Here is a 13,981-nt window from a genome sequence, read left to right as displayed (position 1 = left end):
TATATCGATATGCGAGATTGTATAGTGTATCGAATGTTTCGAAATCGAAATGAAGTATGAGTTACCTCTCACTCGCATCCCCAACTAGAAGATCGTCTAGATACTTGGATTGGTCATCAAAGTATCTCAACAATATGATCAATCGTCATCGTCATCCTCCGCTTCTTCCCCTGCGCCTGAACCTTTCTTGGTTTCCCGCACTGACAGCTTTACACCTTGAGATGCGAATACTTTGGTGAGGTTTGTAGTGGGTATAACACCTGGGAATCTCTTCGCCGAGCTGTTAACAAGTAACGCATTAGCGAAACGCAATCTCTGAACGTAAAAAGAAATAAACTTACTAGACTGTGAAAGGATCAGAAAAGGTCTCAGCCAATACCGGAGCTTTGGCACCCAATATAACTTCAGGATCCATCAGACTATACGACCATCCGAACCTCGTCAGTAAGCAAGTCAACTCGGGTTTAAGTGAACAATCTCCACTCACGATGCGATATCAGTCATCGTCATCCGCAGCGTGAAAGTCCCTTCCGTCCTGATCCCCAAATCAGCAGCGAAGAAGTACAAACCCGGTTTATCCTCCTCATCCTGCAATTTATGACAGACCGCCGTGACTTTACCAACCAGTACTCGGCTATATTGAGCAGCAGGTTGAGCGGACGAATGGGACGGTATATTGTATCTTGCCCGTTCGGCCTCCCAAGGGACTTCAGGTGGATGTTGGGCGTAAGTCAGACTTCCAGGTGTAGGCGGCCATTGTTGATCGGCAAACTTCGATGAATAGGCAAATTGGGATGAATGGGGTGAAGGAGGCGCGATGATTTGACCTCCTGGTCCGGCGGATGACGATGGTCGAGTAACGGTGTTCAGACCAGAGGACCAGGGTCTCATCTCCGACCATGACGACGAGGGTCTGTCTTTGCCTCCATACTCTGTTGAGCCGTACCAGCTGGACGAGGAGCTAGATATAGGTCTCCCAGCGAAAGAATACTCGGTGGGGGCAGTACTAGCATCCGTTATTGATTGACCTGTCCTAGGTCTACCCCAAAGAGAACTGCTGCTACTACTTGGACGAAAAAGCTGTTGCTCCCTCTGAGCTTGTAAGGCAGGTAGGGTTAGACCAGACGGCGTGGTGGGTCGTTCTTCAGCTATGGATGCTAGTGGAGGAAGGTTGACAGACGATTTAGACGGAGTAGGACCTCGAGGCGAAGAGGTAGACGGTTGCTGCTGTTGCTGTTGCAGTGGATGCTGAGGCGAAGGGGCCGTCTTGGGTCTGGGCGGATCAGGTTCGTGCTCCGCCTGACGATTCCCGTAGCTCTGCGTACGATGGAAGGGAGGAGGCGGAGGTGGACGCGAGCTAGTCCAGGAGGGATGAGACGATTGAGCGTTGGAGGATGGTTGAAAGGGCTGATCTCGGGATGATTGCGGTCTCGGAGATTCATGAGGCGGAGGCGCGGGTGATTGGTAGCCTACCGACCTTGATGAGCATGACTCGAAGGTCGAGTAAAATCCGGAGCACTCACTTGGCTGTTTCCACGATCCACTTGACCAAGATGATAGACCGGCACTCGAACCACTCATAGGTCTTGAGGTACCTGTACTGGGTCTTGATGACGGTCCAGCTACCGATGGTAAATCGATTGGACCGATGGGAGGAGACTCAAGCTTGGACACCCCGGCAGATACAGGGTGCATCACAACGTTTCTCTCTTGCTGCCGATCCGCTGACCAGAGGTCAACCATCAATATGAGAAATCGAGGGTCGATAGTACTACCAAATGATTCTCACGTCAGCTCACAGATAGCACATTAGCTGAGGTGGGGTACGTACTTTGGATCGACAATTGCACCTGATGCCGTCTGTATCCATAAACGTACGATAGGCGGTGGTGATAATGGTCTTCGATCCTGTAGCAGATGATGAGCAAAGCGTCACTAGTGAGTGCTGACTGCACACTCACCTTATTACCAAACCCACAAGCTCTCGCTCGTTGGGGTTGTTGAATGACTTCCAGGTGATACGTCCTGTCGATGTGCGATCAGTATGCTAATGAACAGATAAGAAAAGGGAATGATGGCTTACCATCCTTCCTGTCCTTCCCTTGCATACGTCCCTCGTGACAGACCTAACCCCTGCGACTTTCTAGGACTATATTCCTCCTCTTGCCATCCTCTCTCCTCGTACTCTCCCTCTCGCCGCTGCGTTCGATAGATTATGGGTGGAGGAGATCGACTGGTCGAGCCTATACTTTCACCGGGATATAGATCCTGAGGGGATGTCCGAAGTTTCTCGTTCCTCCTTCGTTTCTTAGCATGAGGAGGTGTCGCTAGACTTCGAGGCGTCGAAAGTGCTCTAGATGGCGGTGAAATCGACTGTGGACGTGACATCGAAGGGGTCGTCCGTAAGTGTGAGAAAGGGAAGGTTTAAGGGGATAGGAAGGGATGGAGGGGGGAGATGAGGGGAACGGGCTTGTAGGAATTGATAAGAAGTATTCTATCGTCTCGATCTTGATGATGTACTGCTATTAAACTCCTCCTCGAGATGATGATAAAGAGATTAAGCGTAAGAATACCCAGGGGATCATTTGAGAGAAGGACAGGTTGTCGGAGTTGCCAGATATAATGCCACGCCGAATTTAGAGAGGACCTATGTTGATCGATTTGATGACTTGATGATTTGATCTGCTATGTGAGGTAACGACAAGAAAGAACATGTTGTCAGCTTTTGATTCTTGACCATGCATTTCGTGAAATATTGTTGATAAATTCGATCGAATGGAATGAAATGTGAATCATCAACATGAACCAATATCGCTCGGACACCTCGTCTGTAACCTCTATCAATATGCGATTGTAGAAGGATTATACCCAATTGGGCCTAGTGTCGTATCGACAGAATCATCACACACAACCACTCGGAACAGTGGTTGCTTGTAACTTCTTTTCGAATTGAGTTCCCCAGACAAGATGGACTTCTCCTGTCTTCATCCTTTGGCACTGATGACTGAGACGTACGAGGCACCCTGTCCTGCAGCCGTCTACAATATTCCTCCATGTCCCCCTTTCTGGACCAGATTTCACAGCAAATAGGAGTAAAGGAGGGTTTCATGAATGAAATTTCAAACCAAAGCTCGTAAAAGAGATCTTTGTGTAGAAGGACAAGGACAGGTCTGCTCACCGCCGGCTTGAGCGAGAACGGCGGACCTAACACCCATCGTTGGAATCATGCCGCGGCGAGGAAAGAAGACACAGCAGAAGAACACAATACTCCTTTCGCTGGTCATGTTTTGGCTGGTCAAGAAGTGATATCGATACAGAACTGGAAATGTAGTACGATAGAGAGACGAGAACTCACCACTGCAAATATATCCCCGCTCAACCAGACTAGGCAAATTAATTGAGCGCTCCGGGCCGTCGGCTGATTTGGTGGTATCGTTGTCACCTTCTTTACAAGGGAACGCAACTAAGTGTCTGACGTCGAAAAAGGCGTGTTTGTTATCCTCGATCACTTGATCCCATCGGTGTCTTTACCGAACCCTTGCTAAGATGACACAGCGTGGACGGGGAAAGCAGTAGAAAGGTTGCCTGTGTGTACACCTGTTTCGTCAAACTCCCTCCTCCAGGTGATCGGTCGGATCTTGCACTTGAGACTTTGAACTTGGTGATGGATATGGATATGCAACTACCTTTTATACTGTCAGATGATTAAGCTTGTTTCCAGTGTGTGGGCGTGTGTTGAATTTCCTCCGACCGAGTAATGGGGTTGATGGGTATGAATGAGAACCAAAGGAGGTACCTATTATGCGTATCCGATAGGAGGGATAAGAAATCAAAAGGTACCTGTCGCCCAACTATATCAGCACGAATGGTCTGGAAACCGCACCCCTGAATATGGAAGTAGAAAGGAGACGGGGCGAATGGACTCAGGGAGGAACATCAGATATCAGAATTGTGGGATAATAGACATTCTCTGATCATTCTATCCAATCACAGCAACGTTGATCCCATCATCCAGGAATTTGTGTTATGATTGGAGATCTGGTGAGAATATCGAGAATGACAGGAATACACCAATAACAAGGTTATGGAAGACGAAAGGATTGAAGGGGGAGGTGAGGAAATCCGGGAAGGAGAGCACGATGATTGCGAGAGATCCCTTGTGAACCAAGAATGAGGTAACAGGTTACGTTGCAGGCGGACAGATGGTGATATCAGACTCCTTTGAGGCTAGAAATGTGATGTCCCTTGCTCAGGCTAAGGTAGGAATGAGCGTGATATGGAACAAAGGATGTAAGAGTTGATGTCCCGGGCCATCCGTCCATAGGGAGAGAATGATGATGATGCGCACAGATGATGAATTTAGACCAACATCGAAACATTGGTACTGTACACAACACAGTCCTTTCGAGGCGAATAACAGACAGCTAAGAAGGGAAGAGGGAGGCGGAGACTAACGATGCAAAAATATTCGATTTGACGCCCACTCACCTTTGGTCACTATCTTTCCCCGTCTCAGATCCGATTCTAACAAGCTGACGTGTCTAACTTCCCTCAAATCTTCTTCTTATCTCCTAATGCAATATACTGCCGAGGGCTCGAATTGCATACGAATAGGTATTGTCGAAATTTGACAGAGTGATATCGGTGGGGTATACTCGAAAGATCACTAAGGATATCTGATAGGAAACGATGCGAGGTGAAAGATAAGAAGAGCGAGAGCAGACAAATGGGATAAATAAAACAAGATGGCAGAAATGAAGATCGAAGATAATCAAAAGATTCTAGTGATGTTTTAGATTATTTATTGAGATGACGAGTTCTCCAAGTCAGAGTCAAAATGACTGGAATGTTATACGACTCTGACTCTGGGGTTACGAGTATTTAGGCTTTTTGCTTTTACTTTTGCTTCTATCTCTTCTGATAAAACAGACCCAGGATGATTTATCGACATCAAGGTTTATAGTAGAAAAAAAGGGGGATCGACCCGTAGTTTGGATTTGGAATTGGATTAATTCCCGGCTCCTACTGCTCATTGCTTTGCATTTTGGCTATTTCCTCCCCTGGTAGCCTGTATAGCTGTGCAAACAACAAAAGGTAGAATTATGCTATGGCGAATGAAGGAAACAAGAAGAAGAAAGACTAAAAAGAAGGGGGAATAAGGTACAGAAATAAAACCAAAATATTACGCCATTCCGGTAGCGCTACTGACTCTTTGACAGGGAGAAGATATAACGAGAAGGTACAGTGAGCTGCTTGCCTGGAACCTCGCACACATGCGGTCGTGTCTGGTACTCAGACGCTGTACAGTAGTCACGGCGTTGCTGCTGAGATATATCTACCTGTGTTGGACATCCCATCGTCCGCAGCCTCTGCAACAGTCATTCTTATCTTCGCGAAGTGTAGTATCCTTCATCCCTTCTGAATACGGGAAGAGGAGGTTGAGTGTGATCGGACAATAGTCGAGCAACAAGGTTTGGAGCTATCTTTCAGGGAACCAAGACAGGTTGCAACATAACCCCCCAAGCCATCTTGCACTTTGCTCGGAATAAATCGCTTATCCCCTGGCGTTTCGTTACACAAGCCTTCTGGGTGACTTGCTTTCGTCACGTATCTGATATCGGTCCATCAAAATGAGAGAGATACAAGTACTTGCTCCGCTCCCACGATCGCACACTAATTGGTAACCTTGTCGGCCTAGGAGCCGTACTTGGCGTACAAGCTCATGAGAAAGAGACAGCCCTGATCAGATGGGTAATTGAAATCCTCCGCGGCCGCTCTGTCTGTCGTAGACGGACGGGTCGGTGATTTCTTGTGATTCTTAGTGGTACCTCTTTAATTTCCAGAACAAATGATGATTACCATGAATATCCGAAGCCGAGACAATCTCCATCTCAGCTCCACATCGTCTAGCTGATCATGCGAACCATGAGTCAACGGAAAGAATGCAAGTTCATGTCCGTTCATTTCATTAATGTCGCCACACCACAAAAGACAAAAAGAAAACAAATGATCTATAGTTGAGCCATCACTGGAGTATCGTCGGCGAAAATGTACATGTACATACATCATCAATCCAAGCGGGAACAAACCCTACTTCTATGAGGAGTCGCACAATACAGTTCATTATAAGTGAAACATGCTTACTTGATTGAACACATGCTATAATCTCGAGAGTTCGGTAAGAGCGTTGGACCAAAGGGAAAAAGATTCGGTAGGTGTTTTACATACTCTTAAACTTTGATATGAGGTAATGTGGGCATCGATCGAACCAAACAACCAAATAACCAACAACAACACCTATCAGCTGCTGACTTTTAAGGATACATCAGGATGACTCGTTCTTTCACTAGGCAGTAATAGAGTTATCAGATCCGGAAATTGCCTTACACTTGTTTATCTCTAATTTTGCTAGGCAAGCGTTAGCGCGATCCAAGGGAGGACGAGGCATATGGTAAGCTTGATGGCTGCGTGTTCCTCTGAAAGTGTCTAGTAAGCCGTCTTGTCCACCATGTCAACGCGACAGGTAAGTAAGATGAGGTCAGGATTTCGCCGTGCTGACTGGCACCGGGCAGCTATCATCTGTTCGGTGGGATGTGCGTGGCATCTACGTTATCTCACATCACCAAAAGATACTATATCATTACTAATCACACGAGATAATCATTGTTCCTACCGACGCGCAACTCGTTACACATGGTCTTACACATATCACAACATACTCGCTGATTGCTATCCTTGCGACGTTTCAAGCTTGAACCACACAGCCACGATTCAAGGCAATCATCCAAACCCAACAACCACAGTTATGGGGTGAAACCAGTTCGTGATAGTGTCTCGGATAGACTTACGCGTCCATCATCCGACTGAAAGTAAAGTCGGGGTGATGATCATCCACCCCGGGTGAAGCCCCTCATTCAAATTTGGACTATGAATAGACAAAAATCTTGCAATTTCGTTTCTCCCTCATACAAACTTATCCAATACACTACTGATCAGCACAATTTACATTACATCCCTATCCGATGATCAGTCTCAAGTGTATACAATACAAGCCATGTCGTTGTACCTTTACGTGGAGACTACCACTCATCAGATCCAGGTACGATGAAGATCACCATCTTTATCTACTCGTATGAATGGTTTGGGATCGTTATTTGTTTTTGCCCGGAACCAACTGAATGCTAATGATAGTAAGAGTAGTGCGATATGAATCGACTGAGACATGGAAAGTGAATGGGATCAGCTCGACCTGACATACCGCATGATGGGTCCTTTGACAAGACGATACAGCGCATGCCTTTCCTGCGAAGTGACGAGAGCGAAGATCCTTCCGTGTCAGAAGCTTTTCAAAACAGCTTCCTTCATAATATACATCACCTCCTGTACCTATCAAATCGATCTTCAAGACATCTCCAGGACGCTCTCGAGTCGACCACTGGACTTCAAGTCCTCCAGCACACCAATATCGTCAAGGCGATCACCATCATGCGCGTAACGATACCTATCATCCTAGCCTCGCTCCTTCCTTTCGGTGGTGCTCGACCGTCCACAACTCGACCTTCGATATCCATCCTCACCGCGAATCACAATTCACTTGGTAGCCTACCGAGAGGCAAAACTCAGCTATCACATGATGACATGCTGGAAATTGGCAGAATGGCCATAGCGATCAAGTGGGTGCCTTGTAGTGGAATCTATTAGTGATCAATGGGTGAGAAAGTTGAAGCTGATATTGAGTAATCATCCATATAGTTCTGCGTATTGTCCCAAGCAGAACAAGCTACAGCCTCACCCTCCCAACTCCTTCATCAGTCAACTGCGCAATTCTCGACGGCATCGTGAATCCCAACACCCACACATGGAGGAAAGTAGTATCATCGTTTCGAGCGAGGATCCAGAGTACATTGATGATCAGTCGACAGGCGGCGATATGAAATGTAAATGTTCTTTTGCCACCAGACCGGGAAAGCTTTGCCTATCCGCATGACTGACCGGTGTATCATGTGATGTAGGGTACATCTCCCATACCCCTTCCACTCAGACCCTCACACTGGCTCTATCCTCCCTCCCATCCACCGACGATCTCCTCGAACTACTAGCCTCCTCACCTCCAGACAACCAGACACTCGTCCCGTTCCAAAATCTCCTGTTTCCCTTCGAACATCTATCGCCATCCTCCGTGGAGGAAAAACCAAAAATACATCATGTCTACGTTGATGCCATCCAATCACACGGGAATTCAGCAATGTTAGCACTATTGGAACTGATCGAGAACCCTCCCTTGACAATCACTTCATCGGTTCATAAAGACATAATCAAAGAGTATGTTACAGCCCTTACTCAGCCTCTTCCAGCCGTACGACAGGCTCCAATCCGGCGCATCGAGATTATAGGACACGGGCTAGGTAGCGTAGTAGGTTTAATGGTGTCATTGGCTCTTCAGTTGGAACGACCCTCGCCCTCGAAGGATAGTATAGAAATCACAGCGAATCTTCTAGGCATGCCACGAATAGGGAATACCCACTTCGCCCATCTTGTCGATCAATTCACCCAACATCATGGAAAAAGGAATCACCCGTCGCTGAGGTTTAATAGGATAATCTCATATTTCGATACCATCGCGCATCTCCCAGAACGACATTTGGGTTTAGAGCATCACTCGAATAATGAATTTTGGATTGGGCCTGACCCGCGTGTAGTGTATTGGTGTAAGTCGCCGGTAGGGCGTGAAGAGTGTTCGGAGGGAGTCAAGTTGGGTAAAACTTCGTTGATGGATCATCTGGGGCCGTATGGCGGGGTGTGGTTAGATCCGCATTGTAAAGTGGAGTGATGCACGGTATCAAGAAAAGTTCAGCGTGAGATGGACGGGGTATTGCGAACAGATATTAAATGTGCATTGGGATAGGAAAAGGAGTTTTGCTATCTCGTCTCTTGTCAATTGTAATTACTCGCCTCTGTATGTCTTCTTGGGATTTCTATGTACGATATACAGTGGCTCCTAAATTATCGTCTGTATGCTTGTAGTATGACCCGTATTGCCCGATTGATGAACAGTGATGAAAGCATCTCATGACCAATCAGTGTTATTCCTGGGCACCGCCAATAAAGCTGGTGTAAAAAGGGAAACCATGCATGATTCGTCCGAGCCAATAATCAGAACCCAATCGTATCGTACATAGAAATGCTAAATCAAAAGAGTATTATACATGAATATAACGTCAAGTACCGGGATTACCAAGGATTAGTCTCGGCTTCTTCCTCGTCCTTGATCCTCTTCCTTTCTTTCTCAGAGTCTTCATCGAATTTACCTAATCCCAATCCACCAGGTATAGGAGTAGACGATGTGGTCCCTCCCCATCCCTCGCTGGCAGCCATGAAGGGGTTCATATCCATAAATGCCTTGGGGTGAGGTCGAGCAGGCGGAGCGGATCTAACGGGTTTGGGCGTATCTTTGAGAATATCATTCGCAGATGGGACGTTACCCGATGTGGAGTTCCACGCGTTCCACGAGAAGACGGGTGATTTGAACAGACCCGATTGGGCGGATGGTGATGGGGTTTTATCGTCAAGAGGTAATGCAGTCGTGGATGAGATCTGTGGTCGCTCCCAACTTGGTAATTCCGATAAAGACAGGCCTCTGGCCATGCTGGTTGTGATATCTCCTTCACCATCACCATCATCACTCTTAGGGAACGTCGAAGTCGGCGGTATTTTATGCGACGACGAGGACCAGGTGGTATCCTCCGAGGTAACATCATGAACGATAGGCGGCGGGGCAGATCCGCTCCTTTCTAATGGCGCCCGAGCTTCGCTTGGTAACATGGCTTGCGCAGCGTTGATTCTCGTAGGTTCAGGTTGTTTCAGGTTCTCGACGTCGATATCTTTACCTAGAGCCTGTGAGATGGCCTTGAAGTCGAATCCAGCGGTTTTCGAGATCGATTTCACGGCTTCTTGCTCCTCTTTCAAAGCGTTTGCTTTTCTCTCTTCTTCTTCCCGCATCAACTTTTTGCTTTCCTCCCGTTCTTGTTGATTCTCTAAAGAAGTACCTTTAGATCCATCGGCAGATCCTGGTATTTCGCCCAGATCCGCTTCTTCCCTTGGCGGCAGATCATCGTCATCTTCGTATTCATACCCACCCCCAGGACCAGGAGTTGGTATGGTGTCTTTCTCCACGTTGGGGGTATTCGAGCCGGATCCAGATCCGGACCCTCGACCAGAGTTGTTTCTCACAGGGAAGATACCCAGAATCTTCTTTCGATTTTGTTTCGCTTCTTCTTCAGCTTCATTGATGATGATTCTCTCTTGCACGCTCATGTCGACGTTTGGGTCCTGTGTAGATTGGGTTCATTCAGCTATGCATCCCTGGGATTCCGCATCAGTGGGCGAAGCGACCGACTCACCTCGGGCTCATCAAAGTATTCTGCCGTGACCGGGAATCCGACCTTGGCCAACAACTGGGGCATGCAACTCCTATAACTCATATGACCAGTGATGATCTCGGTGACATCGACGTTCTCCAACCCAGCAACGGTCTCTACTGGTCGAAGGCCGGCAACAGTGTTTAATCCACCGGAAGTTGCTCTGAATAGGTAACCCAACATCCAATCGTTTGTAGCATAACCGTTGACGAATCTTCCAGCGACCACAGAACGCACATCAAGCCATGTATTCCGAGATGCGGTGACCGTCGTACCGAATATGAAGACATCTTGAACCAACCCGTATGCTTTAACTCTTGCTAATTCTATCAGGGCGTAGAATATCGCTCGAGCGCCTAGCGAGAAGCCTATCAGAGAGATTGGTCGAACACCGGCATGTCGATTTAAGATCGTGTCTGCCAACACTAATCCCGCTGCTCGTGCTCGATCCAAGGCGTTTGACCAAGGGTTGTCGATGAGATAACCCAGTTTGGTCAGGACTGAATGGGTGATCAGCTCATAAGGACAAATTTGTCGATCAGGAGCAAATGGACCCACTGATAGGCCACTGCAAAGCACTCATCAAAGCAGTCATAATGGTAGCCGATAACACTTGTTGTCCCACTTGCGTCAAGATTTCACCAGTGAGGATCTTCATGGCACTTCCCATTTCTTCCATCATTTCGGGTTCCCATAGGATAGAATAAACGTCTCCTACTATGGGATCGAGGGTGGAGAAAGGCAACCTGACATCGTCAAACTTGCTTGCCATGAAACTAGTCAGGGCGGATATAAGCCGCTGGTAAGCGCTATGGGGATCGTGAACGAGCAGCCTAGACTCACCCTCCCATGGTGATATAGCAGCTGACCCTCTTATTGTTGTGCAACGGCTTCAACTCGAACGTCCTCACCTCTCTCGTCCTTCTAGCCATACCCTGACCAGCGATATTCGCTCCAGTCAAGACACCACCAGTCGTAATCATGGCCACACCTCCGGCACCAGCTAAGAAAGTACCTGTCCCGGTGATACCGACCGTTCCCAGAGCTGCACCTAGACCTGCCCCGATCAGGGGAGCTGCTAGACCTGCAGAGAGACCGATGACCAGTCCACCGCCTTTGTATGCGAGTCAGCATTCTCATTCTCCGAACATATCAACGTGAGATGACCTACCAACTGCAGCTAAACCCATCAAAGCATATCTCTTGGTCTTGGCAGCTTTCTTCCTTCCTTCTATTATACCATCCTGAGCCGTCTTCTCCGTACCCTCCTGTATCTCTAGCGCATCCGTCACTCGATTCTCAAAGCGGACCAAATCTAGCCATTCGAATCCGAGTGCAGTTGACACGTGCTCGAGGAAAGCTCTTGATCTTGCATCGTACACTGAATCTGCTATCAAAACCAGGAACAGATCACATAGCTATGAAACGATTAGCCCCAGTCCGTTACCGAGCCAGACGATGATCGCACTCACCACGGTCCAACGTATATCCAACGTGACTTTCTCGTCTGTATTGGACAAAGACGTCGAAACACCAGGTAAAGAGGGCAACGGAGCAGGTGCTTTCTCCTCCTCGGTATCTCCTTCTTCCTGTATCTGACCATTCTTTTCTACATTGTCTTCTACGACCTCGGGTGTTTCTGCAAACTTGACTCTTGGCGTCATCTTGTGATCTTTCTCCGGATCATCAGGTGACAAGGAAGGTCTTTGTGGAGAAACCGGTGGTTGGGGCGAATGTGAAGGTGGAGAAGACAGCATCGAAGTGATATCACCATCGTCTTCGTCGTAATCCAGCGAAGGTAATTTTATCGGAGCAGGTTTCAGTTTGATCTCCGGTTCGGGAGACTTGGATTTCGGTGCGCTGGTCTCCTCGTCATCTTCGTCTTCACCAAATGGATTGGTAGTATGCTTGGGCAGTGGAGATTCTTCTCTCGGTCGATATGGCGGGGGAGGGTTTTCTTCATCATCAATCTCTTCCCGGCTCCTTGCTGCTAATCTTTCTTTCTCCGCTTCTCCGTCTCGCTCCGCTTCCGCTTCCTCGGCCTCTGCTATAGCTTCAAGATCTGCTTTTGCTTTCGCTTTGGGATCGAAATCTGGATTCGCAACGGTATGTGTAGTCATGAGCGCTGGGACTAGGTCGGACGGGTCTACTCCGTGTTCTGCAAGGGATTCTATCATTCGTTGTTCTATGTTACGTTGGGTTGGTATTAGCTTGGGCCTCCGAAGGTAGAAGGTAGAATGGGCATAGAGGCGAGATTTTCTGGGGGTGTACAGGACTGGACACGATGATAGGTCCATGTAAACTCACCATCCCTGGTCAACTCCATATGCTGATACAGCCTCGCCATAATCTTCAACATCCATATATTCCCACTTTCCACCACCGGTAAATCATTTTTATTCTTCCCTTTCAGACCTAGCTTGGTCTTCCCACTCAACAATTTATGGCCTTCCCATCCTCTTCCCATATCCCTCAACATCCGCTTCGCTATCAGCTGACACAATCCAACATATGCGATTCTCTGTCCTTCCGTCAACAAATTCTTGGTAGCTTGCATCTGACTTAGGGGGGTCATGGCTTTATCCTCGTCGAACAGGTACTTGGTACGCATAGCCACTTCCTCGGATTCCTCATCTTCGTTCAACCTCAATCTAGTATAGTCAGATTCGTCTTCAACAATCTTCTCCCTCCACGAGTCTCCTGCGAAAGTGTCGCCTTCCAATTCCAGGTGTGAGCCTGTAGCGTTACCTGCTGGGTTGGAAGATGGGCCGGCAGCTGAAGAGGGGTCTAGCCTTGTGGGAGCTTTGTAGTGATATCGCTTGACATCCTCGTCATCTAGTCCAAATGGATTGGAGTCGCTTCGGACGACAGGCATATCTGGAATCCAGATCAACCAAAGTTAGTATGCGAAGTGCTTATCCGGAGTATGCAGAGGCAGGGCGATGTGTCTGATGGGGGAGAATTCTACTCACCCTGCCAGCCATCATCGTCCTCCACATCTGGCCAGTTAGTGGTATTGGACTGAATAGCAGGTTGAGATACCGACCGTCTGGGAGAGGGGATCATATCGGTTTAACCATCAAAGCGGTCGTGTTCTCTGGAGCCGTGTTTGGTGAAATGAGCTTCGATGTTGTATTGCCGGCAAGTTCTCCTTCTTAACGCGAACGGATCGATAGGCTCAGCTCAGGAGGGTAGATTATTGATGATGACTGAGTGGTATATACGTGATGAATGGATGGGAGTGATGAATGACGAATGATGAAATGTTGGTCCAAAGTGAACCGCGCTTCATTATTTATATGCCGTCTACCCACCCAACCGCGCACACACACACGATACCACGATCTCACCACGTTTCCCAGTATAGGTACCAGTATCGCACCGTACATCCGCATGAGTGAGGCCCACTCACATACAGTATGCATACAACCTGAAGCATCTGGTATCGTATAGCTGACTGACTTATGCACAGGCATGCAGGCAGGCAGAATGGATATATGCGTACATACACGATACAATAAGACTGTATATACACCTCTAATGAAAAAGGTCTATCTACCTCG

At 47.8% G+C, this 13,981-nt stretch overlaps 3 protein-coding genes across 3 annotated transcripts; 1 reads left to right on the top strand and 2 right to left on the bottom strand.

The window, feature by feature from the left end:
* Nucleotides 1-138: 138 nt before the first annotated feature.
* I302_101989 (uncharacterized protein) lies at nt 139-2,388 on the bottom strand (the record flags this gene model as incomplete). The annotated part of the gene is made up of 7 exons (XM_065869400.1): nt 139-280; nt 342-419; nt 488-1,469; nt 1,524-1,771; nt 1,832-1,908; nt 1,962-2,025; nt 2,084-2,388. 7 exons carry the CDS (start codon nt 2,386-2,388, stop codon nt 139-141), a joined length of 1,896 nt encoding a protein of 631 aa, XP_065725472.1.
* Nucleotides 2,389-7,485: 5,097 nt separating this feature from the next.
* I302_101988 (uncharacterized protein) lies at nt 7,486-8,830 on the top strand (the record flags this gene model as incomplete). Its single annotated transcript, XM_019187368.1, has 3 exons — nt 7,486-7,673; nt 7,753-7,937; nt 8,013-8,830. 3 exons carry the CDS (start codon nt 7,486-7,488, stop codon nt 8,828-8,830), a joined length of 1,191 nt encoding a protein of 396 aa, XP_019050246.1.
* A 401-nt stretch (nt 8,831-9,231) lies between these two features.
* On the bottom strand, nt 9,232-13,484 carry I302_101987 (uncharacterized protein; the record flags this gene model as incomplete). Its single annotated transcript, XM_019187367.1, has 8 exons — nt 9,232-10,329; nt 10,401-10,918; nt 10,977-11,194; nt 11,262-11,532; nt 11,590-11,836; nt 11,891-12,603; nt 12,726-13,295; nt 13,391-13,484. 8 exons carry the CDS (start codon nt 13,482-13,484, stop codon nt 9,232-9,234), a joined length of 3,729 nt encoding a protein of 1,242 aa, XP_019050245.1.
* Nucleotides 13,485-13,981: the final 497 nt, after the last annotated feature.

The sequence above is a fragment of the Kwoniella bestiolae genome, chromosome 1, assembly GCF_000512585.2.
Source record: "Kwoniella bestiolae CBS 10118 chromosome 1, complete sequence".
Classification (NCBI taxonomy): domain Eukaryota; kingdom Fungi; phylum Basidiomycota; class Tremellomycetes; order Tremellales; family Cryptococcaceae; genus Kwoniella; species Kwoniella bestiolae.
Note: the sequence above shows the minus strand (reverse complement) of the source record. Positions and strands in the feature narration are given on the sequence as shown.